Source organism: Momordica charantia (genome assembly GCF_013281855.1).
Source record: "Momordica charantia cultivar OHB3-1 chromosome 1 unlocalized genomic scaffold, Mcharantia_2.0 BLBB01000001.1, whole genome shotgun sequence".
Taxonomy (NCBI): Eukaryota; Viridiplantae; Streptophyta; class Magnoliopsida; order Cucurbitales; family Cucurbitaceae; genus Momordica; species Momordica charantia.
The window spans coordinates 12,995,363-13,021,235 of NW_028275157.1; the positions used below are offsets into that span (position 1 = coordinate 12,995,363).

The following is a 25,873-nucleotide window of genomic DNA, read 5'->3' on the forward strand; positions in this document are numbered from 1 at the left end:
TGTAAAAAAAATTCTCACTCTTATAATATATATATTTTTTAGAACAATATGTGTGGAGGTGGGAGATTGAACTGAGCTATGCTGACTTTGGCCTCATTCTTATAATTTTTAGTCTTACATTCGGTAGAAAAAAAAATCAACCAAATAATTAGAAAGAAGTTTTTTTGGTTTTTGTGATTTTTAATTTTATTATTTTTCATCTTTTATCGTTAAGTGGATAAATCTAGATATTGTAGGAAATAATTAGAGGAATTATCAAACAATGGTGTATTCTACCTTTTACATACTTACAACTACTTTTTTGAATTTGAACTATTATTTTTGCTCTTATTTGGCACTCTCATGACTTCACCATTCATCCATAAAAGCTACATAATCTTGTGTGATGCACGTTTAACTCAAGGTTTATAAGACCTAATTAAGCTCAACTTGAATTAATTGAATCTTAAGCAAAAAAATAGCTACAAAAGATTGGTTAATTCCCCATGAGTTTAATAAGTTTCTATGGAAAGTCTCCTGGGATGGCACAGGGGCTATAAGGTCTTGGATTGATCAAGCCCTGCGCTGCTCACAGTGTTGTTCAGCCTAGACAACGAACCCAATTATCGAGTGACATCTCATGGAAATCCAAACTTGGAACAACATGACATTTCAAATAAAATAAAAGAAAAAATGGCTAATTAACCATCCACACAAACTCCATTAGAACTCAAAGAATCCACTCCTATTATGCAATTACTTCTACCTTCTCTTCTTTCTTTCTACTTTTCCTTGACTCATTGTTGCCGTTTGTTTGTTGTTCAGTCTTTTATCTGTGCTCGAATCATGGTTCGTCTTACACGAGAATGCAGCTATCTTACGTTACGAGGCTCGAGCGGGCGGTCGTGAGATTCTATCAGCAAGTGAAGCTAATTCAAACACACATCACAGTTTGTTTCTTGGAAGCATGCACAATAGAGCTTTCCAAATGACTTCTGTAGGTTTGGCCAACTGATCCTTCAAACTTCTTTCCTTGAGGTTGCCAACATACCTACAACCCACCAAAGTTGAAAACAAAATATGAGATTCTGTGGACAAAGCAACACATAAGGAAGATTTAGATGAAAAAGAATGTTGTTGTAGCGTGGATAAGACCACTACCTTGGAAGCAATTACAGCATGACCTGGATGTTACATCGTATACTCGCGTTAACACAACTTTGAACTCAGACATGTACTCATTGGAGCATAATGAAATTGTTAAAACATATTCAAAAAATTTTGTCAAAAGTTTTACGTAGACTCGATTTAGTCTTTTTCATCTAAATCTCTTTATGTTCTAACGTTATATTTATTTCTAGTAAATTGCTATCGTTGGTCATATTATCTCTAAAATCTTGCGAAAGCAATCAATGCCAAGTGAAGAGTCAAATACTACATTCAAACATGGCCTTTGACATCAAACACTCTCCACCTCGTACCTTCCAAATTGATGTGTCTCAAGCCAGGAAATGCTTTTTAGAATATTGTCACGGTGTGTTTGAGAGTGGTAGTAGGATAATCGATTTTGAAAAGAGAAATTCAAGTATAATTGATTTTCAAAATCACCATCCAAGTGATATCTTAAAAATCAATTTAAAGTGATTTTAAACTCTTTTAAAATCAATTTTTTAATTTGACCATGCTAAAAATGAATTTAACAATAACAAAAATGATTTTGACCATGCTAAAATCACTCCCAAACACACCCTTAATATATAACCATATTAATCCCTGGGTATGTATGATAAAAGTACTTACCTTAAGAAAGCCAAAAAAACAAAATCGGGATAAATAAAAATGATAAGAAAGCTATCTATCAAAAAGACTACACTTCCAAGTATAGAAGCAATGAACAAAAAATGCTTTTTTTTTTTTTTTTACCCAAAGCTCCACCAAAAAAGTTCTCCCATTTCTTTCCAACCAACTATTCCACGTAACCATCCTACCCTCTCCTGGCAGCTTCAACGTCCCTCCCCACGGTGCCTTGATTGATATGGCAAAGGCTCTATCACTTCTCCGTGGTCTCCATTTAACTTGTGAGGCGGGCTTCCAACCCATCATTCTAGAGTTAGACTCTTTACGGTGTTTCTTTCTAAGATTAGTAGGCATTGCTCCTTGTCAGGTTTGATACGTTTCTTCTTCACCCACCGTGAAAGTAATGCAGTAGCTCATAAACTGGCACAAATATGATGTTGTTTGGTGGTTGATCGCATTTGATTTGAGGAGGTTCCTTTCGAAGTTTCATCTTTAATTACTTATAATTGTTCTGTTTCATTTTCTTAGTTTCGATAATTCTGTACTTGTCCAAAAAATAACCAAAAAAAACTATTCCACGTGACAAGAAACCAACATGTCAATGTAAACTGCCTATGTCCCAAAACAAAGGATCCAAAACAACTTCCTCAATTATCAATTCAGCTTAGGAAAAACCTTAAGATTACATCTCCACAAAATACAATTTTTAAGTCTTCAATTTCTTCTAGCAACTTATGCATATAGAAACAACTCAAACTAACAGGGGGAATCCATTGGAATCGTCCAAATCCAACAACCATAATGAATGACAGCCCACAAAAAGAACTTTGCTAACTAGTTCTTTTTCCATATAACCTTACACATAATGGGAGGTTGAGGATGATTTTCTTTGCTCACCTAAAAAAAGAGAGAACATAAATTTTAAAAAGTATCTTGAGGGATGCAGCATCCAATTAGTCTCACTGGAGTATAAATCTCTAGATGGTACTTGAACATGTGCTCGAGGTATTTTCTCTACCTCTTCTTACCCTGAAAAAGTTGGGGCATTTTGAAAGAAACTTGTAGCCCGTGATTAGTTATGCTATGGAGCTATGTATTATGTTTATGCGCTACTAAGCACGTCGAGACTCTCTTTCGAAAGTGAGACAAAAATCCTTGAATCTCCGTTGCAGTTCTGTAAAGAGGTAAATATTTGGATTCATAGCCTACTGAATATCCAGTTCCTCCAGCGAAGACCCTACTCACTACAAACAAATACACCACAAGATCGAAGTGCACTTAGCCGTTTTGTCACCGTCTGATAAAAAAAATGAAATGCAAAGGATATTTCCAAAGACAGAATCAGAGTCAATCAGACAAGTAACTTAAAGCAATAGAAACCAAGAGCTTCTTCAGCTACCATACAGACTTTTCTCCATGAATCATCCAACACAACAGACATAATCTCAAGCACAACTTAATGGCACATCCAACAGTCAGATAAACTGTCAGACTTCATAATCTCATCGATTGATAGCAACAAAACGGAAAGAAAATTCACGAGTAAATTGTACAAACAGTTGGCGTGCAGTAAGAAGGAAGCCAGTTTTTTAACATATAATGAACACAAATACGCATTATACAACCATTTCCGACAAGTAATAAGCATATATAAGTGTTGAAGAAAAGAAACATTGCCTTCATGTTGCCATTGAAAGAACTAGTTGCTTGGGTTGACATGTCTTAATTTCCTTGTTTTTTTCGCTGTTCCACATCACATGTACATATTCATCAGTTCATTCAATTCGTAAGAGCTGACCCACAAAATAATTCACTAGAATCCGGAACAAAGATTATAGAAAGCAAACCTCTGAATTACGACTATCCCAGAAACCAACTTGTTTGTAAAGAAATTAGCTCAACACATAAAGTGGGATATTCTAATATGAGAAAGAGAAGGGCGGATGTTGAGTGCGAAATAATGCCCGAAAGGAATTAGATTGGAGATTGGAATTCACCATTTAGACTTTAACTGATTTAATTATGTTCAGATTTAAGTGTCTAATTTGTTAGAACTTTTCCTCTAAATACTCTTTATGATTAGAGTCATTTGTAATATCAATAATAATACTTTTAATGCTTAAATAGTCCAAGACTATAGATAGAGGGGTCCCAATCCATTCGACAACACAATCCCTATATTTTGGTACAATTATTTATCTTCTTTTTTTAGAATGAGAATTATTTATCTTCTTATACTAGCTTTAGTATCGGAGTGTACGACAGTACCGCTACTTTAGCATTTGTCAACGTAAACGCGTAACTTAGTATTGAGGTATTTCTGTCTCTCCAAAAGACAAAGAGTCATAGAGTTGGGCCCCACCATCCAAAGTAAGATAACACAACCGCTGTCTTTAGAAACAAAATTCTTTCTCTTCTTTTCATTAGTTCTTATATTGACTTTAGCATTGAAGTGTCTACCGACACTTCGCTACTTCAATGTTTGTCAACATAAACACATAACTTAGTATTTAAGGAATTTCTATCTCCCCAAAAAGCAAAGAATCATAGGTTTTAGTTTTCATTTCTTATTTATTTACAATGTAATATTTTAAAAAAAAAATTCTATGTTGCTAGTGGTCTCTCCCATTGAGTGATTGGATTGATTCAAATAGTAGCAGTAATGTCAAAGTTTTTGAGTTGGCCACGTATAAGTTTGTAAATAGGTATCTTATTCACCAGGTTCAAAATTGACGTAGATAGTGAAAATTTGAGTATACTCTAGAGATTAAATGATATATTTAATGTTTAATTGGTTGATTTGGCAAGTTGAATTAGCCTTATCCAACTAATTAGTTATCTTAATTAATTATAATTACACATCATTATTTACGAGTCCACTCATCCTCTTCCATTCCAAACGCTATATTTGAATAATTTAAACTTGACAATGGTCACATATAATTAATATTAATATTAAAAAGGAAAAGGAAAAAAGAAAGGGAGAAGTGGTACTTCTCAAAAAAGAAAAAAAAAAGGTAAAAAAGAAAGGCAGAAGTGGTAAAAAAAATAATCCCACATTCACGTGAATCACGTGAAAGCAATATGCTGAGGAATTATTTTTTTCAATTTAAAAAATCGGTTAATTTGCATGGGTGGACAAGCCGATCGATGCCGATCGATTCATCCTACATACTGACCGACATCGATTCGATCGGTTAGATTGTTTTTTCTCTCGTCGTCAATTATGTTTCCTACTCCATACTTTAATTTCTATTTCTTAAAAATGCAAAAAAAAAAAAAAAGAGTAGAGCATGATGTGGTATGAATTTTTTCAAGAATGATATTATTTATTTCTAGTGACAACAAGATTTAAGAATACGAGTAAAAAAGTATATGCCAACATGAACATAGTTCTACGGTAAATATCGTGCATGAACAAAGATATACATTACAAATGATCTCTAACACTTAATACTTACAAACCAAAATTAGCTCGAACAGTGGCTGGATCGAGGTATCTCGAACATTCTCCATCCGTCCACCAGTAGGTATTTATTCTTTATTTTTCTGTGTCAAAGACCTATCAATGAACAAACCAAAAAATAATAGAAACTATACCGATTATTAAGATTATATATATATATATATATATATGACTATTTTCTCTAATTTGAAATTGGAATATGATGCAAAATTCCCTGCGGTGGTAAAATTGGAAAGGGCAAATTTTCATAAATTTTGTTTTTCCAAATGAAAAGTAAATTACTTTCTGTCCTCTCTCTTTTTTCTTTTTTAATTTCTAGGTTGAGTTGAATTTTATGAATTCTTAGAGTTGTGTTAATAGGTCTATCGATTTAAGAATTTAATAGATAATTAATTTTCAATTTAGCGTCCAATGAATTTGTAAAATTTAAAAAAGTCTAATATGTTGTTAACTTTTAATTTTGTATTTAATAGATTTATAAACTTTTAATTTCGTGTCTAATAAATTTTTAATATGTTCGACTTTTTAAAAAAAAAAATTACATGAACCTACTAGAAGATAAGATTGAATTTGATGTCCAAACATTGACCTTTCAATTTTATTACTAATAGATTTGTGAATAAAAAAAGTTGTTTAGGAATTTATTAGGTACAAAATTGAAATACATAGAGTAACTTGTAATTTAACCTACGTTTTATTTGAATAGTATTCTTTTTTAGTACAACAAATGCAGGTGAAGAATTGAACGTTCAACCTTAATGTCTTTTTTTCCTAAAAAAATGAAAAAAATATAAATTACTGTTGCCTTATCCACTAAAGGGGGATTGAATTGACTAATTTAACCGGTCATATTTATATAAGTAGTTTTTATTCCATCCAATAAATAAGTGTATTTCACTATTTTTTAGTATAACTTGTGAGATGGATTTTTGACTCACGGCTTTTTCGTCAGACATAAGTGTTTTAATCCTTAGGACTATTACAAATTAATGAGAAAGTTCGTAAAAATTTCTACTATTCATTTAGTTGTACTTCCACTAGAGTAATAATATTGTCTTCTAGTATAAAAATGGTAATCATTCGATTGAGTGGATGTAGTAATTTAAGCTCTAAAGTCTAAAATTGGAAACTATTTTCGAACATGAGCATAACTCTGCAATAAAATAATATTTATATTTTATGGTCCTTCTACTTTTAGTTTTAGTTCATGTACTTTAGTCTATATATTTTCGACTTTTATTTATTTTAGTTCTTATATTTTCAAAATATTCATTTTGATCCACGCACTTTTAAAAATTGACTATTTTCGCCTTTAATTTTCAAAATTTCAACACATAATGGAAACTTTTCAATATAAAATCATGATTATGATTATATTTCAAAAAATATTTAAGTGTAGTGTCATGTTGAAATTGTGACAGAAAAATGAGATTACAAATAAAATTAAGAGATCGAAATGATCATATTTTAAAAGCACATAGACCAAAATAAACATTTTAAAAATACATGATTGTATTTATTCATTCTCTTAAAATTAAATATTCAAATTTTCATATGTATTTTAAAAAATGTAACTAAGCATATCAATCAATCACCTAAATATACTGAATCCTTATGCATTGAAGTTGGGGAGCAAACTATAAAATTTCGAGACAGAGTTCATATTAAATATTTAAATTGATAATAAGAACTTCGAGATGAATTAAAAATTATTAATATTAATATTATATGTAAGATGTTTTGTATATTTTATCAAATTTTGTTGATACTATAAAAATGGTTATTCATCATTTTTTCAATATCAAATTCATAAATATTTAGAAATGTCGTGAAATGAGAGTCTACATTATATGACACGTGTTTCTTTATCTTTGTTTTCGTCTCTATAATTCCTTAGCTCACACGTCTTTTACAATGACACGTGCTATCTTATCATTGGCTGTGCTCCCAGTTAAATTCACCGGCAGTCGGCTCCAAAGTTCTCACCGAAAACTCCAAGATCGGAAAAAATGGCATTCCCCTTCCACCACCACCACCGGCGTGACGACGACGAAGACGGACCTCGCTATCCCCCGCCGGGATACCAACCGCCGTACTCCGATCCACCTCCGCCACCGGTTCCCAACGTTCACCACACCCACCACACTCACCACGAACCTTCGCCGCCGCCGCCCTCTTACGTCGCCTACCACTCCAATTTTCCTCCCGAACCGCCCGTCGTCAGCTTCGGCTACTCCGCCGGACCACCGCCTCCGCCGTCCGTTCATCACACTCACCAACCCCACTCCGCCGGGATTGTTCACAGCCACTCTCACCAATCCGATTCTCGCCTCTCCAACAGGCCGACGGTCAAGGTCTACTCCAAAGCGAACCCTAATTTCTCCCTCGCCATCCGCCACGGCAAAGTCGTCCTCGTCCCTTCCGATCCCTACGATCTGACTCAAGTAAGTCGAATCCTCAAGCGATTACGCCTTCAATTTGTAATTAATAACTAGAATTGTCGATTCTTCTCGTTCCTTTAATTAATGGCTTTAATCGATGAATTTTACAGCACTGGTACAAAGATGAGGAGTTCAGTACGAGGGTGAAGGATGAGGAAGGAGCCCCCTGCTTTGCTCTGGTGAACAAGGCCACCGGTCAGGCGATGAAGCACTCCACCGGAGATACTCATCCGGTAAGTTTTGCTTCTGATTTCTCGCCGCTTTTCGTCGGAATGCACCTGGAATTTGAAATTTCCGGTGATTTACACTGAAACATGGAATCGATGGATGAATTTACAGATCTCGGAATTTCTGCCTATTTAGTCTGGTTTTGATTTTTTAAAAAAGTAATTGAAAAATTAGCTGTGCTTCTACTTTCCCGCGATCATATTTTCAAAGTATAGAAGATTTTGTTTTGAATAAAGAAACTATGATTAGATTTAATTTAATAATAAAGTGAAAAATGTTCTTGATTACAATAGTGTTTTTAAAAAATATGAGTCTTGTATGAGGGTATCTGATGTTATTCTTTATTGTTTTCAAGAAGCTTTGGATGAAAAATGAATTTTTTTTTCCGGTGGCGATTTTCTTCGATTTATTTAGAAACAAAAATAGGATAATTTTATTAATAATTTCGTGTCTATCAAATCATATCTTGTCAATACACATGGTTTTCTAAAAAGGGTCTATAGAACACTATTTGCCAATGTCTGTCCATATAATCCACTTGGTCAAGTTAGTTAGCCAAATCGCCGTGCCTAAAGATTGCTAAACTGGTTAAGAGTATATATTCTCGACCTAAAGGTTTGAGTTCAGATCTCCACCATGGTATAGTTTAACTTATAATAATTGTGTGAGTTTTGTCCTTATTAAAGTTATTTATCCATTATTTTCTATGTTTTATCCATCTGTGCAAAAGCCTCAGTTGGGTGGGCTTCATTTTCCTTTTTTCCCCTTTTGGTAAAATGAAAAGTTTGGTCATAGAAAGGAATAGAGCATGATGGTATTGGTATTGTATAATCATTTCTAATTTCTAATTTCATGCTATAAAAATTATTTTGTATGATGTTATTATATGTATCCTATCATATATGCCTCAGTATTAACAGTTTGATGATTATTCTTTGAAGAACCCTAAAGGAAGAATGGGAAATTATGTTTTTCCTGTGTTTTGGGCAGGGTTTCAGTAATGTTTCTTCAATAATTATATGCAAATTAGCAAATATGAAACAAGAGATAGTAATATGGTCAACTAAATCCTTACTTGTTTGTCAGCACCTATTAGGCATTTTCCCTGATTGGATTTTAGGTGTTCTGTCTGCCAAATTCTAGAGTTTTCTTTTTCTTTTTCATGTGGGTGGTGATTCAACCCCCGAATATAGGTCAGTTGTGCTATGCTTAGATTGGCTAAATTATTAACGGGTTTTGGATTTAGTTAAAATTGACTTACCGAACGGCATATGATGTGAAATACAGGTGCAACTGATAAGTTACAATCCAAATGTGCTGGACGAGTCAGTTCTGTGGACACAGAGCAAGGAGTTCGGGGAAGGGTACAGAGCCATAAGGATGGTTAACAACATTCACCTGAACGTGGATGCCTATCATGGGGACAAATACTCTGGTGGGGTGCATGACGGCACCCAAATTGTCCTCTGGAAATGGAAGGAAGGAGATAACCAACTTTGGAAAATCGTACCCTACTGTAAGTCTGTTACTTTTGAAACTTTATTTTGGTTTCTGTACTCTTAAAAAACTGCCATTTTGATTCCTCATTTTCATTTTGTCTCATTTATTTTGGTCATAATTTTAACATGATGCTTTACTTACTAAATTTATTTATTTTTTGAGATGTAATCATAAATTTGGATTAAAGGGTTTCTATTGGGTATAAAATTTTTGTGAAAATTTTGCAAATTAGTACCAAAATAGTATTTTAAACCTATAAACTAAAACCAAGTTGACTAGAAATCATTTTCCCTCAGTGATTCTTGATGAGTGCATCTGGCACCAAATGAGAAATTAGATTGTTGATTTAGGGCTTTTGGTCTATGCATTTGTCAACTCTGATTTCTTTATTTCGTAGGTTGAATTACATTTTTAGTACTCATATTTGAATCCATTGCCATGTGGCTTTACGAAGAATTTTGGATTAGAGTTAAAGGTTGTGAAATGTATGAGGGCTAGGGTTAAATCTTCTCAGACTCTAACCAATAATTTTCATTGGATTTTTTGTTACTCATCTTGTGTTCCACCCAACTAATGGTTGCTTGCCGATTCTTCATTTGTGGTTCTCGCACCAAACCAGGAATCACTTGACTTGGAGTTTTTGATTTATGAATTTGTGAGCTCTGTCATTTTCTTTATTTTGTTGGTCGAACTTCATTTTTAGTAATCATTTGAATCCATTGTTGTACGCCAAGTTTAGTTAGATTTTCGGATTAGAGTTTCGTTACTCCTTTTGTTTTCTACCAAACTTGTTCCAGGTTATAGGTCTTGCAAAAAAGGAATACTATGCTTCGATGCGTACACTTAGACTATTACTAACTCGAGCATCATAGGATAGTATTAATGCATCTCAGGTTACACGTTCACCTCGGAACACTCTATTAACTCATCTCAAGACATTTGATTTTCACACTAGAACACAACTAATAACTAATGACTGTTGCTATATGCAGGAGTATGGTGGTGGTAGGGAGATGAATGAAGAGAGCTATGAAATGGAATGTAATTTGATGTTGAGATTGAGAATAAGGGTTGTACCAAATTTAGTGCTTATGGACAGTTTCGAAGTGTGACATCTTTATATTTGGGTTTTTTAAGGATGAATGTAGTGGTAACTATTTTAATACCATCTGCCCTTGAATTCATCTCATGTTTGTAAAAATATGTTTCTTTTTATGTTTGTTGGTAATGAAAACAATATATCCATGTTGGTGAGAATTTTCTATAGATGTTGGAATTTTCTGATAATTCTGAAAGAATTTCTCTTGGCTTCATTGTGGATCGTTTCTTTGTCTTTAAAAATAGATCAAAATGGTGATAAAACAGTTTCAAATGAAAAGTTTATTCTCTGGGGAGCTGAGATCATGCATTGATGACACTTATTAGTGCAACTCTATCACAAACGGCACTAGCATTGTCGTTGGATGCACTACTTCTCCATAGGTTTGTAAGTTACTTGAGTGACGTTATTTCTCTTCAACCGGAACATATATTGTAGATAGAGAATCAATTTGTAGCGAATTTCAAAGAAGAGTACAGATAAACGACGCTATCATTTATCATTTGTTGTTTGATGCACTATTTTTTGATAGGTTTGGAAGTGACTTGATCGACATTATTTCTCTTCCATCAGAACTTGTATTGTAGATCAAGAATTGATTTGCAGCGAATTTCAAAGAAGAGCATAGACAAACAACACTATCAATTCGTCGTTTGATACACTACTTTTCGATAGGTTTGGAAGTGACTTAAATGATAGTTTTCTTAAACTAAAACACTACTTCTCGATAGGTTTGGAAGTGACTTGAGTAACTGATACACTACTTCTCGATAGGTTTGGAAGTGACTTGAGTGACAATTTTCTTCAACTAAAACACTACTTCTCGATAGGTTTGGAAGTGACTTGAGTAACTGATACACTATTTCTCGATAGGTTTGGAAGTGACTTGAGTGACAATTTTCTTCAACTAAAACACTACTTCTCGATAGGTTTGGAAGTGACTTGAGTAACAGTTTTCTTCAACTAGAACCTATATTGTAGGTCGAGAATCGATATACAGTGAATTTCAAAGAAGAGCACATAATCGATTGATCATTTGAAGAATGAAAGTTATCCAAGATAAGCTGGTTGTTATTTTTGTGTTCGTCTGGATGATTAAGGTGCCATGATCTTGAGTGGTCTAATTCCTTTATAATGTCTCTTTGGATATTAAATATATATTAGAAAAAAAATTCTATATGTATAGTTTATTTTTAAGTATAAGTTTCAAGGGGGAAATTTTGGTTATAACTTTGAATTTCGTGAAGGTGAGTCAACTTTTGATTTAGACATCAAATTGAATTTTAAACTTAAATAAATGAGACTTACTTAAATAAATGAGACTTAAATAAATGTTGCAATTTTATGCTATAACAGACTCCTCTGATATTTACCCATTTATTTGAATTTTAAACATCTTTCAAAACATATGAATTTTGAACAAAAAGGCTAACAAATTAATGCTCAAGACTTACAATTCAACAGAATTTTTAGGATTCACTCACCTGCTTCCTAAGAAAATCTCTTAGGAGGTCATCGGGCCCAATATTACTCCAAGCTAAGCAATTTTTATAGTTGAGCAACCGAAAAAGAAGGTACATTTTGTTGGTTCTCCAAGACAGTCCACAGGTCCTCCACCAGGCACTATGCACATTAGAGTTCCACTGAGCTCGAGCACGTGGCTAAAAGTTCTAAAAACCTTCTCGGCATAAGTAGTAACTATCGATTCTATTAAGCCTTTCTTAGTCATACTTCCATAATCTCAAGATTTCTCTCATTCAAATGTGGTACCGATTCATCTACATACCCCTCCTCTCTACTCGGGCGTCACACGTTAGAATCGGGGTATAATGCTAGCTAGCACTCATATAAATTATCTAATTTTTTTAGCATTTTACTGCAACTTTAATGATGCTATATCATCGGTTCCATAAAGAGACAAAAAGCAGCAAACTAGCAGTGAAAAGACTTCTCAACGACATTTACCACAGTAACTGGAGGGTTCTCTCCCCCTTACACCCTTATTTGTGGTCCTTGTTTTTATTTTATTTTCCAAAGACTATATATATATATTTTTTTTTTTGATATGTGAAGTCTTCCAACACTAAGATAAGGATATTTATAACTTTCCTATGAGTTTGAAAGGAAGGAACATAGACTTGGTAGAATGAGATAAGAAAAACTACTGCATTTGCTTAGGTCTTAAGTAATGAAGCATTTAGGGATCTCATAGTCAAATTCAAGAAGAACAAAGAATTGACTTAAAAGTTTGAATCTTAGAAATTTAAATTGTTCCCATCGATATAAAGATAAAAGGGATGTTAATTTTTCTGATGAGACCTAGTCTTGCCTCGGATAAGGTGGGATTCAATCTAATTGGAGATATATATTTTTTTTCATAATTTAATTTTTGAGAAAGGTACGAGGGCCAAGAATTTAATTACTTTTTTATAATGTTTATTGACTTGTGTATTTCATACATCAATCAAAATCGTTAAATGTTAATATAGTGATTTATAAAAATGTATATTTTTCATAAATAGTCTTTAATATTGAATTAATTCGCTAACATGAACATAGTTCAGTAGCTAAGATTAGAGGTGGAGGGTTCAATCCTTCCCCTCTACATTTTTTACTATATATATATATATATATATATATATATATATATATTTTGAATTAATCAGGTTGAATTTGGCTTTGTGTATATATATTATATTTAAGGATTTGCTGTATTATGATTTTTTTTGTATTTTTTTGTACTGTGAGATATGTGCTAGAGAAAATTGATAAACTACCTATCTTTATGCTCACCACCATTGGATATTTGACAACTCATTATTTTTTTAAAAAAAGTTATCTATTTTGTATTTCTCTCTTTATTGTCAAACATTCAATGTGGTCAGCAAAAGAGAACCTAAGTATTTTCCTAATTCTATTATTTGAGTTTCATCTTAGGTTTTGTGGTGAAATATTATTGGATGGAGAATTTTAAGTTGACTTTTGACAGAAAAAATGACTTGATGATTAACAACATGATGATATATACACAATTTTCTAGTATTATAGGTTTAGGATTTGTGTAGACATGTCAAAGTTACATAAAACATGTGGCTCTTAAAAGGTTCAATGTTTGAAAATGTGAAAGTTGGTGTGATTTCAAATTCTAGGGATGATAAAGAATAATATTTTAGAATGCAAGAAAAAAGCAAAAAGTGGAAGAGAAATGAAATTATAATAGAGATTTGTACAAGTTTATCTCTTTTGTATATTCAATCTCTCAAGAGATGTCTCCCCTTTTTTAAAATTACTCAAAAGGAAATGCTTTTTTTCATTTGAACACCCTCCAAATTTCTTTTGAGATTTAAGGAATCACGATTTAGTTTTATAAAATGAATTCTTAAGTACCGACTAATTACCTCATTTTTCCGCTAGACTTCCTCCATCTGTCTAAAGTTTGTACTTGTGATTGAAGATTATCAGGTAATTATGCCTTCTATAAATGCATATATCAAGCTATATTGATTGGAAAATATTCTCCATATTTGTCATTGATTTGTATTCTCCTGGTATTATTTCTTTTCCTTTACTATAACTCACCCTTTATAGCTCTGGTATTTCAATGAAAAATATCATCGAGAATCATATCAAAAATTTAACAATTCTTTTATCTTTTGAAAAAATATAAAAGAAAAATCTCCTTTTATACTAAAAATATAATTATTATCTACAAAAGATAGATTCTAACCGTAAATGTTTAAATATTATGTTTCGTCGAGCGAGACATAACATAGACTCATAATGAATAAATAATGTTGTCATAGGCATGATAATTTAAGATGGGCCCCACTTTAATTTTCCTTTTTTTTCTTTTAAATTTTATGAACGTGGGGATTTGCTTTGAAGTTTCATTGGAGTGAATAAAAAGATTATAAATATTAAATAATTAGAAAGAGAGAGAGAGAGAGAATAAGAATAATAATAAATAAAGATTCAGCAGTCGTTTTTTTCAACGGAAAATTTCCGTTGCCAGGTGGCTGTGTCAGTGTCCCCACGCGTTTTCTTTAATTATTCGTTTAAGTTTCATTTCTATGAAAACTTTTGCAGACCTTTTCCATCAAATTGAGCCTTTTCACACTTGTTTCTGTTTTAAAGAATATCTTTCTAAAAGCTTTAAGAAAAAAAAAATTAATATTTGTTTTTTTATTGATGTTGGATTTTGATATCCATCGTAGAGGTATCTTAGTCCAACACACTTTAATGTTTAAGTTAGATAAATGATATTCATTACGACTATGCAATGCAAGATCTCTCCTTCGATTGATAGGAGTATATTTTAAAATTCCAAACATTTTAAATTGTCAGTATATAAGATTTTTGGTAATGATATATGATTTACAATGGTGTTAGGGTGTTAGGAACCGACTCGAAGGTTGGGTCTGATTGCCAGGGAATGGTCAGCTCAACAAGTTGGTCGGACTCTCGCTTTGTTCCTTTCATCTCGAGTTCTCTCCATACATTTTTGTTTAGCCTCCAAAAATTCCTTCTTTATGAATTAGTCTAAACATGACTTCAATGTCAAATAATAAGTCTTTTTATATCTTTCCAATATAGGACAATACTTATTAAATGGTTTTATTTTTACTTTTCATTTTTCATTTATATCAATAAATTTGTAGAAATTAAAATTAATGGACCAAAAGCAAACAAATAAATAAAGTTTTACCCCTAAACTTGACAAAGTATACTAGGTTGACCTAAATTTTTAATTTAATTAAATTGATCAAATATAAACTTAGATAAGTAGGGCGGTTTTTCAATATGGTGTCTAATAAGTATATGAATTTTAAAAAGTGTTCGATAGATAATTTATTATTTAGTTATGTCATTGAATTTTCTGTTTAATCGATTCACGACTTTCTATTATTATGTCTACTAAATCTCTAAGATTTAAAAAAAACATCTATAGATTAGTACCATCAAAATTTTAAATATCGATGTCGATAAAAATGTCAATATCTCAATTTTATGAAAATGTCGACAGTAATATTGATAATATCAACATCGATTAATATTTCTAGAAAAATTATAAAAATAAAAATTCATAACAAAAAAAAAAACAATTCATCATTTTTAACTCAATAAAAAATTATTAATATTAGATTAAAAAATACATGTGGTCCGTGTACTTTCACTAAAGTAATAATTTAATCCCCGAACTTTAATTTGTAACAATTTATTTTTTCTACTTTCCACAAAGTAACAATTTAGTCTCTGAACTTTAACTTATAACGATTTGGTCCTTGTAGTTTAAAATTTGTAACAATTTAGTCTCTATCATAAAAATTCTTTTTAAATTAAGTGTCAAATTTTATTATATAACAATTTAATCATAAACATATTTGGTCCCTGTTTATAAATCTATACATACAAGAAACTTAACAAAAAAAAATTTCACTAAATCATTACTAACTTTAAATTACATAGACCAAATTGTTATATATTAAAGTTCAAGGATTAAATTGTTACCAATTTGAAAGTACAATGACTAAATCGTTACAAATTAAAGTTTAAGTCCTAAATTGTTACCTCAGGGATTAAAAGTATTTTTTAACCTTAATATTAATATTATGTAATATTAATGATGTTATTTTATATTTATTGTTTTTCTATAATATCACAGAAATATAAATTCACTCGTAATATAATATCGAATCCACATAGAGATATAGAAACGTAAATTGAAATATTGACATAAAAATTAAATCCAACTAGATTTTAAGAAAGCACAAAAATTTTCATAAATCCCATAAAATATGGTAAAAAGGTCTTAAGTCGGTGGCGCAATCTGGGACAAGCACGTGGACACATTCCTCCCATTAGTTATGTTTTTGTTTTTTCCACTCCCATTTTTCTATGGGCGCCTCACTAACTTTATTTAATCATATATATTTATTATTTTGTTTTTAATACAACATGTTGGAGAGAAGATTTGAACTCACAACCTCATGGTTGGAGGTATATGCTAATTACCGTTGAGCTATGCTCGTTTTGACAATCATATATGTTTAGTTTGTTTGAGTTTATAACTTATAACAATCGCATAAAACATAAAAATTTTATAGGTTTTATAAGTTTGGTTTAGCGATCTAGAATAAACAAACTTACCTGCCATATATATAAAACGTTCACTTTTTTTCTTTTTTTTCCTTTTCCTTTTTACACGGTACAAATCCAACTTGTAAACGCAAACACTCGAGAATCTTTTGACTTCCCACAAGGTCCCAAGAAGGGAGGTTGTGAGTTGTGATTAAGCTAACTTTGTTTGGGTTCGAAAAAGTAAAGTTAGTGATGAAAAAAGTCTTAAAACTTTTGGTATTTGGGGAGATATGAAATGAACACCAACAACAAATAGTGTGATTTTGGGCATGAAAACTTGAGGGAAATTTCACATGCAAGTGCTTTTAATTAATATTATTTTTCTTCTTTTTCTTTTCTCTCTATTTTAACGTTTTAAACCACTAATAAAAATTTAATAACTTTTTCATTTAAAAAAAATAAAAAAAAATCTCTTTTTCTGCATTTTCAAAAAATTTGTGAGGATCAATAAAATATGGATGTTGATCTAAGTATTTTTCTTAAAAAAAAATATGTGTTAGAAAAGAAAGCAGCTAGAAATTTCGTAAGGAAATTCATAACTTTTTATAGATATAGTCGCTTAATTCCAAAAATTTACAGGGCAAAGCAGAAAAGAACTAGAAATTCTTCTCCGCTGCTCTACCCTCGAGTAGAGTATTTTTTTGAAGATTAAATTGATTTTACTCACCAACATTTTTATTATTATTTGGGATTTTAGGGTGATTTAATATGAACATAATTATAATATAATCAAGATATTGAATCCAAATCATTTCATGATATTACGGAGTTTTTTCTATTTTTAGTATATGCAGGGTGAAGATTTGAATCCATGACGTAAAAAAATATGTGTCTTTTAATAAGTTGAGTGGTGCTCAAATTGACTATGTTGTGGAATTTGTATATGTTTATGCATATTTTTTAGAAAATGTTTACCAAAAGACCCAAAATTCAAAAGTAGTATAAATTTTACTATTCTATGTTCACATGTTGTTGAAGAAAAATATGTTTTTGTCCTTTTATAATTTGGCAAGAACTACGTGCTAATTTAATTGGTCGTTAAGAACCAAAACGAATATAGCTCAACGGTAATTGACATATATACCTCCAATCAAGAAGTTATGAGTTCGATCCTTCACCCCCACATGTTGTACTAAAAAAAATGGCCGTTAAAATATTTATTAATTAAGTTTAAAATGATACCTCAAGTAGGATATATTAGTAAATCAGGTGATGGGTATCATCCTAAAGTTGTAGAGTCTATCAATGTACTAATCCCTAGTTTAAACTTTAGTTTTCGATGGTAATTTTAATACTATGCCGAAAATCAAAGTAAAAGGGTCAATTTTTTCCTTGAAATCCTAATTATTTTTTGTATATAAAATATGGGGATTGAACCTCCGACCTATAAGAAAGGAACATGATGCTTCAACTACTAAGCTGTGTTCTCGCATTATATATATATATAGCTTGATTTTATTTGGTGATGGATACCATATATTAAAACCATAACAAGACTTGTACATTAATTATTTAATTGTTACAAAATCAGTTGGAATTTAACAGGTGGAGAGAGGGGTTGATGTCTTATTCTAACTTTATATTATATTATATATATGTGTATATATGTATATATAGCTTTATTTTATTAGGTGATGGATATCATATATTAAAACAATAACAAGACTTACATTAATTATTTAATTGCTACAAAATCATTTGGAATTTAACAAGTGGAGAGAGGGGTTTGATGTCTTCTTCTAACTTTATATTATATATGTATAATAAATTTAATACCATACAACTGGTCAAATTCTTTTATTACATATATTAATAATTAGATTAAATTATAAATTTAATCATTTAATCCTAAAAATTATTACTTTGTATATTAAATTTTAATAAATTATAAATTCATTAATTCTTTTCTTAATAAATAAATTCAGTAATCACGGTTAAAGTTTGAGCAGAAATTGACCAGAAACGATTAATTTGTTCAATTATCATCATATATACTTAGTAATCTACAATATGTGAAGATTAAAGTATGGGAAAATTATACCTAATTCTAAAAAGAAAAATACAAAAATCAGTCGCTTAAAAATTAGGAAAAGTATACTAATAAAGGAAATATTGCTAGAAAAATTTGAGCATTTAAGATTGAAAACACTAAATTAAACTATAAGAAAACGAGTCAATTACATTCTATTTTAGTTTATGAATTTGACTTTAGATTTATCATTTTGTTCTTATGGAAATATCTATTTTTTTAATCCTTAAAATTTTAAAAAGTAACAATTAAAAAATAACAATTTCGACCGTAAATTTTAAAAAACAATAATTTTATGCCAACATGAGTTTAATTCAGCACTAATTATCACTTGTCTCTGACCAAAAGCCATGAATTTGAATCTCCGAATCCTACTTGTTGTACTCGGGAAAAAAAAACCAGCTACTGATTTTAAATATCAATATATCAATTTTATGGAAATATCGATAAAATTTTAATGGATATTTATGAAAAATTTGTAAAAATAAACATTTAACCTCTTTTTTAATAAGCTATAAATTATTAATGTCAATATTATGTGGTTATGAATGGTTATTTTGTTGGTATTTCTTATGATATTATAGAAATATCGAGTCATACCTCATGTTGATGTCAAACTCATTTGACATATAAAATTATTGACGAAAATGCCAACATGTCAACTAAAATTTGATATCATGATCTCAACAAACTAACAACAAAACTAAAATCGTATTTTGTTTTTTTGTAAAATTAAAAGATTTAAAATATGATTTAAAGTTTCGATTTAAATGAAAGTGAAAATGAAATGGTTGAATTGAAGGGCTATAAATGGATATGCATTTTCCCTGTCAGAATTTTCTCAGCATCGCAGAAAAGAAGGTAATATCCAATATCCTGAAGGAAGTTTCTTGGAAACCCAAACATTAAAGAAAATTGCAATATTTTCTTCTTTTTGACTTTTTTTTAGGTTTCTCTCCCTTGTACTTTTCATAATTCTAAACCAACCCCAATCTTCCTATTCACTTGGTCTTTCTTTGCACATATAAAGTCCCTTCTTATGGATAAAAAATTAATTATAGGTTAAATATATTATCTAGTCATCTTTGAAGTATACGTCATTTTTCAATCTTGATTTGTAGTAGCTTATCTTTGAATTTGATGTTACAAAATATTTGAGGATGTAAATATAATCTCACGTTGATTCAAGTTCAAAGTGAATAATATTATACTACTACAGAAATTATCTAAGGAGGTTCTTTATCCTAACATTTTTTAAGTTAAATAAGAGAGACCAGTGACATAATATTTCTATGAAAATATTATTTTTGTATGAGTGGGTTGTATTATGGGTTGATATGATAAGTTTTAAGGAGTAAATCTCTTAGTTTCATCCTCATTCTTGTTACGGGGAAGAAAATCGCTTGCCACTTGTCGAGTGTCTGGAGGATGAGCTAGACCAGTGCATCTCGTTATTCGCACACCATAACGGCGGGATTGCGAATGAGTGCAGTCAGCGCCATCACCAGACTAGTCGTTTTGTGACAAAAGACAAGAATCTTGAGTCCTCCTACCAAATTCGACCGCATGCTACAATCTTTAAAAGCACAGAAGACTTCAACACTCCGGTATGTTCGAATCCTTTCTGACACATACTACTTGCAATCGAACTCCATTACTGACTTAAGAATTGGAGTGCTCATCTCTGCTTTGCAGGACACCCGTATCTTGGAAGGGATAAGTCTCGTTGCTTATGTAGGCCAAATTTGTGCACGAACAATTCCATTGTTCAAATTGTAATTTTCTAAAAAAATATTAATGATTATTTTTTTTTAGTTCAACAAGTAGGTATCGGAGGTGAGGGACTGAATCTTCAACACGTTAAGGAGGGTAATATGTGTTTTTTTCCCTCCGTACAATTAATGCAGGGTATAGAAATTTGAACGTTTGACCTCAAGGAAAGAAGTTAGATATCATTTACCATTGAATTATACTAATGTTGGCAATAGGCATTTTATTCGAGTTTATGATTTGGGATGGTGAAAAACTAGGTATACTTTAGAGATTTTATACTATATATTTAATGTTTAAATTGGTTGATGAGTCAACTTGAACTAGCCTTACCCAACAAATTAATTATCCTAAACCAAGGTTAATTAACTAACTAATTAATTAATTATAATTACACATAATTATTTATGATCTCACTCACCCTCTTCCATTCCAAATGCTATATTTGAATAATTTAAACTTGGCAATGGTCACATATAAATAATAATAATAATAATAATAATTATTATTATTATTAATTTGTTGAAACGATTAATATTGTTGTTATTATTATTATTATTATTATTATTATTATTATTATTATTATTATTATTATTATCAAATAACGAAATTCTTGTAAGGTTCGGTTCAACGTATAACGACATTGACATTTGAAAAATTCTCTGCCCTCTCTTTAATTATTTCCTTTGTATTCAAAATAAAAAATACAAAAAAAAAAAAAAACTCCACACCTCCCTACTTTGGCTTTATAATTATTAAATATAAAAAGTAATAATATATGCTTATTTATTAAATACAATTTAGACAAATTATTATTATTATTTTTTAATGTTCGGTACACGGTTTTAATAAATTAAGTTTATTACCATTTAAGCTTGAAATAAATTAAAAACTTTAAATTTATGTAGCTTGCATTTTGTTGGTACAAAAATATCCACGATATAAATATAAATTCGTGTAACTTGTATTTATTTTGCAAATTAATGATTCGTCCAATTAAAGTACGGAGTTTTATGTAAAACCAGGAGTTCAAAATTTTGGATTTTGATCATTATCAAGAAACTCATACCTGAATAGGTGGCCAATATTTGAACTCATTTTTTTCGACCTTTAAATTTGATCTTTATACCAACCAACAGTAATTTTAGAATAAACAAATTCGATATACCAAACATTTAACTCGACTTCTTAAAAGTCTTGAGTTTACACATAAACTAACCCATGAACTAAACATCTTATATGGAGAAAATATATTAAGTCGCACTACCTATTCTCCTTCTGGCTTCTATTCACCTTAGAAAACTCTATTCGTAAATAGTTTTTTTAATATTTTACTAAACCCCTATTGAAAACAACGGTATTTAAATATCTCCACAATGATATGATATTGTCTACTTTAGACATAATTCTCACGAATTTACTTTTGATTTCACTCAAAAAACTTCGTGTGATAATAAATTTAATTTATTAAAACCGTGTAGCTTACAAATCCAACAATCCTACATCAATTGTTAATCAAATATTTACTTAGGCACAAACACCGATTAGTAGAAACGCCGATAGGTTACCTGAAAAGTTTAGTAGAAACTCTCGTCAACGGACAAGAAAATTTCTAACAACTTTCCTGGCTAATCCAATCATAGGAGTGTGAGACTTGAGATGACGCCATAAACATAAAAAGGTTGGGAGAAAAAAATAATATGATATTCAAATTCATAACTCCCAATTCAAAGCTTCCCTTGAAATCTTCCTTGGGGGCCACGGAACCTTCTTCTTTATTTATTTAAAGCCCTCTTCCTCTCTCCTGAATTTACTTTCTTTCAATCTTATTTTTTTCTCTCTCTCTCTCTCTCTCTCTCTATCTCTAAACTTCCGATCACTCTGTTTGATCAAATCTCCGCCGTCAGATTCTTCACCGGAGCTGAAGAATAGTAATAAATATTCCGACTGAGGTTCTGAAGTTTTCCGGCATGGAAGAGCTACCGGCGACCGCCGTGGAGTACTTGCCCCCCGGATTTAGATTCCACCCTACCGACGAGGAGATCGTGACTTATTATCTTATCCAAAAGATCGTCGACGCCACCTTCACCGCCGCCGCCATCGGAGAAGCCGACTTGAACAAGTGCGAGCCTTGGGATTTGCCTCGTGGGTTTCTCCTATCTTTTTCTTTCTCTAAATTTTCGTCAATTCTTTTTCATTTTGATTCTCGACGTAGCATTTCGTTTTTTGTTTTCTGTTCTGAAAAATTATAATTTTTTTTAAAATTATATAACAAAAGATTATTTAGTTTAATAAATTTTTAAAAATAAAAAATCACAAATAAAATGTTATCAAATAAGTTGATTGGATTATTCTTAGTACTATTCAAAGATTAATTTCCATAATTTTTATTAGCCTTCCCTCGATTCGTTTGAGAAGAAAATCAAGATTTTAAAATTTTCTCTTTAAAATTTATCTCTTCTCTATGAAATCTCTTGACTTTGCCCTTACTCCCATCCCACAATTTCTTGGAATGGAGTTTTTTTTTCCTCTCGTTTTAAGTCAATGAAAATTAACTTGAAATTAAAGATGAAGACTATTTTAAAATTTTATATAAAAAAAAGAAAAAAATAGAATAAGTAAATTTATTACTATTATTTCTTTTTTTTTTTTTTGTTGGTGTGAAGTAAAATTTGATTTTGTTGTTGTGTGCAGAGAAGGCGAAGATGGGAGAGAAAGAATGGTACTTCTTCTGCCAGAGAGACCGGAAGTATCCGACCGGAACGAGAACGAATCGGGCGACGCAGACCGGGTACTGGAAGGCGACCGGAAAAGATCGGGAGATTTTCAAAGGAAAAGCGGTTCTGGCCGGAATGAAGAAGACGCTGGTTTTCTACAAAGGGAGAGCTCCCAAGGGCGAAAAAACCAACTGGGTTATGCATGAGTTTCGTCTCGAACCCAAATTCTCCCACCATCTTCGTCTTCCCAAATCCTACAAGGTATCCCATTCTTCACACTCCCATGGAAAATATTCTTTTTCTTATTTTTCGACAAAATTTTTGTAAAAGAATTTCACCGAAAAAAAAATAATAATGACGGACCCACAATTGACTATTCAGATTAAATTATTGCGTTCAATTTAATTATCACGTCATTTCAAATTCTATCAATTATTTTCTTAAAATTAGAAGTTTGGGATAATTTTAAAATAAATGGTAAAGTTTGAGAGTATTGTTGAATTAACGTATATATGTAAAATTCATAATCTCTTTAATTAAAGACGCGGCGTATTACTATTTTTGTTGTTTGAAAATTCTTGAAAGTAGAGTAGAAGCATGAAAAAAATACAATATGTTTTTAGTTAAATTATAAATTTTAGCTCTAAGTTTTTTAATGTAATTTTTTAGTACATTTTAATATTGTGTTTAATGGATGGAAAATATTAGATAAAGGTAGAAAATTTAAGCATAAAGTTTAATTTGTAATTTACAGGACGAATGGGTTGTTTGCCGGATTTTCCACAAGAACGCCACCACCACGGCGGCGACGGCGGCAGCAAGAAGAGCTCAAACTTCTGATTTTTCTTCATCTGATCTCCCACCTCTCATGGATCCCACCGCCGCTCATATTCTGATCGCCGGCGGAATGAAATGGAGGCCGCCGGGACCATCCGGATATTACCCGAAATACATCTCCGTCGGCCCAAACGATCACCACCACCACCAACCGCCGCCGCCGGCGATAATTCCAGCGACGAACCCATTCCCGCCGGTTCCAGACGACGGGTTCTTCTCCTTCGAGCATCTGGCCGGCGGGACGGCGGCGGCGGCGGCGATGGAGTGTAAGATGGAGGAGGAGCTATCGTCCTCCGTAGACTACTACGAGGCGGCGGCCATGGCGGATCTGGACCTGTGGGATTACTGAAAATTAATTAATCAAAACTTAAAAAATTGATGAGCAAATGCGATGGTTTTTTTTAAAATTGGCATTTTCCCATCTTCCCATTTGAACATTGATTCATCATCATCACCAATAGTTTGCTAATTAATTTGATTGATTTTGATTTTGATTTTGATTTTTGGGTTTAGATTCTGATTCCTCTGTTACATAGCCAGCTTCAGATGGGTCTGTTTCTTTTTTCTTTTTTTGGGAGGGAATATTGGAAGAACTTTCCTGGCTGCTGTATTTATTCTTATAAAGTAGTAATTAATATGACATTATAATGTATAGGTTGTTTCTTTTTTCCTTCCCTTTTTTGATAACATTGTAATTCTTGTAATTAATATGACTCAGACGTGAATCATTGTTTCTCATTTCTCATTATGTGTTTGATGTAGTTTGGTTTCTTTCTTTACGATTCTTCAAGTCAATGTGAAAAAATTTCAGTATTTATCCTGTGATTTTGTAATGTAATATTCTTACAAACAAAGGGTAGAAAATGCTACTTAATTGTAGTTATATGAATAAAAAACATAAAAGGAAATTTTAAATGATATCAATTTTAGGTATTTTATCTTTAATTAAGTAAAAAAAATTTAACTTGATTTTAAATGTCAATAGAATTCATGCCCATAAAAAAATTAAAAATTAAAAAAAAGTTTCATAAAAAATAGTTAAATTAACAAACAATTATTTCACATTTTTTAAAATAAGTTAAAAGTTCGTCTTGTTATTAATATTATTTCTACATTAATATTATTTTGTTCATATTCTTTTTACATTTTGTCTAATTTTTTGCGTTGTTATAAAAATGTCGATACACTTTTTATATCGATATCGAATTTATAAACATACGAAAACGTTGATATATCAACTAACATCTTAATATCTTGATTTCTATTTCTATTCTCTATAAAGAAGACAACAAAGTATTTTTCTCTTTCCTTATTAAATAAACAAAAGAGTAAAGAAAAGATAAAATAGGAACAATAAAGACAAAATGAAAGCGTTACCGAATGAATTCAATTGCATCTATTAGTTAATTTAATTATCACGAGAAAACTGTTGCATATAGTTCTCCTTTTCTTTTTTAATATATACAATATGATGTGGCAAAAAAATTAGTCCAATTAGTCAAGACACCTAACAGATTTACGAAGGCTCGAACTCTCCGAACTATATTATTACTCAATAATTTACTCCAACCGTTAATAAATTTAGAATTTGCTCATTGTTATTATTATGAAGTATCCCTAATATTGATATATATAAATTATTATTTTTGTGCGTTAACATAAATGTAGAAGCGCCAACATGAATTTAGCTTAGTAGTACTGACATCTATATTAGCATCTATTTTCAATCATGAGTTTATAAGTTTGAATCTCCCACCCCATTTATTGTAGTTAAAAAAATGTAAAAAATATTTTTTATTTAAAATAAATGATTTATTTGTAAATTTACTGTATTTCCTTTAAAAACTATATTATATCCATAAAATATTTTTA

The 25,873-nt window shown here is 31.0% G+C and overlaps 2 protein-coding genes and 1 long non-coding RNA gene across 4 annotated transcripts; 2 read left to right on the plus strand and 1 right to left on the minus strand.

The window, feature by feature from the left end:
- Window positions 1-2,406: 2,406 nt before the first annotated feature.
- LOC148213293 (uncharacterized) lies at window positions 2,407-3,841 on the minus strand. Of its 2 annotated transcripts, XR_015791315.1 has the most exons (3): window positions 3,624-3,841; window positions 2,805-3,519; window positions 2,407-2,673 (listed from the first exon to the last, which is right to left on the minus strand). It is a non-coding gene; the product is annotated as an uncharacterized LOC148213293 (long non-coding RNA). The 2 variants fall into 2 exon arrangements; XR_015791313.1 differs by having other exon boundaries at window positions 2,407-3,519.
- Window positions 3,842-7,208: 3,367 nt separating this feature from the next.
- Window positions 7,209-10,677, plus strand: EULS3 (hydroxyproline-rich glycoprotein family protein). Its single transcript, XM_022300537.2, has 4 exons — window positions 7,209-7,686; window positions 7,794-7,916; window positions 9,199-9,427; window positions 10,404-10,677. Coding segments are annotated over exons 1-4 (789 nt in total). The 5' UTR covers window positions 7,209-7,251; the 3' UTR covers window positions 10,406-10,677.
- Window positions 10,678-22,247: 11,570 nt separating this feature from the next.
- Window positions 22,248-24,749, plus strand: LOC111023142 (NAC domain-containing protein 87). Its single transcript, XM_022300503.2, has 3 exons — window positions 22,248-22,592; window positions 23,142-23,425; window positions 23,919-24,749. The coding sequence occupies exons 1-3, from the start codon at window positions 22,418-22,420 to the stop codon at window positions 24,348-24,350; spliced, it is 891 nt and encodes a 296-aa protein (XP_022156195.1). The 5' UTR covers window positions 22,248-22,417; the 3' UTR covers window positions 24,351-24,749.
- The last annotated feature ends 1,124 nt before the right edge of the window (window positions 24,750-25,873 follow it).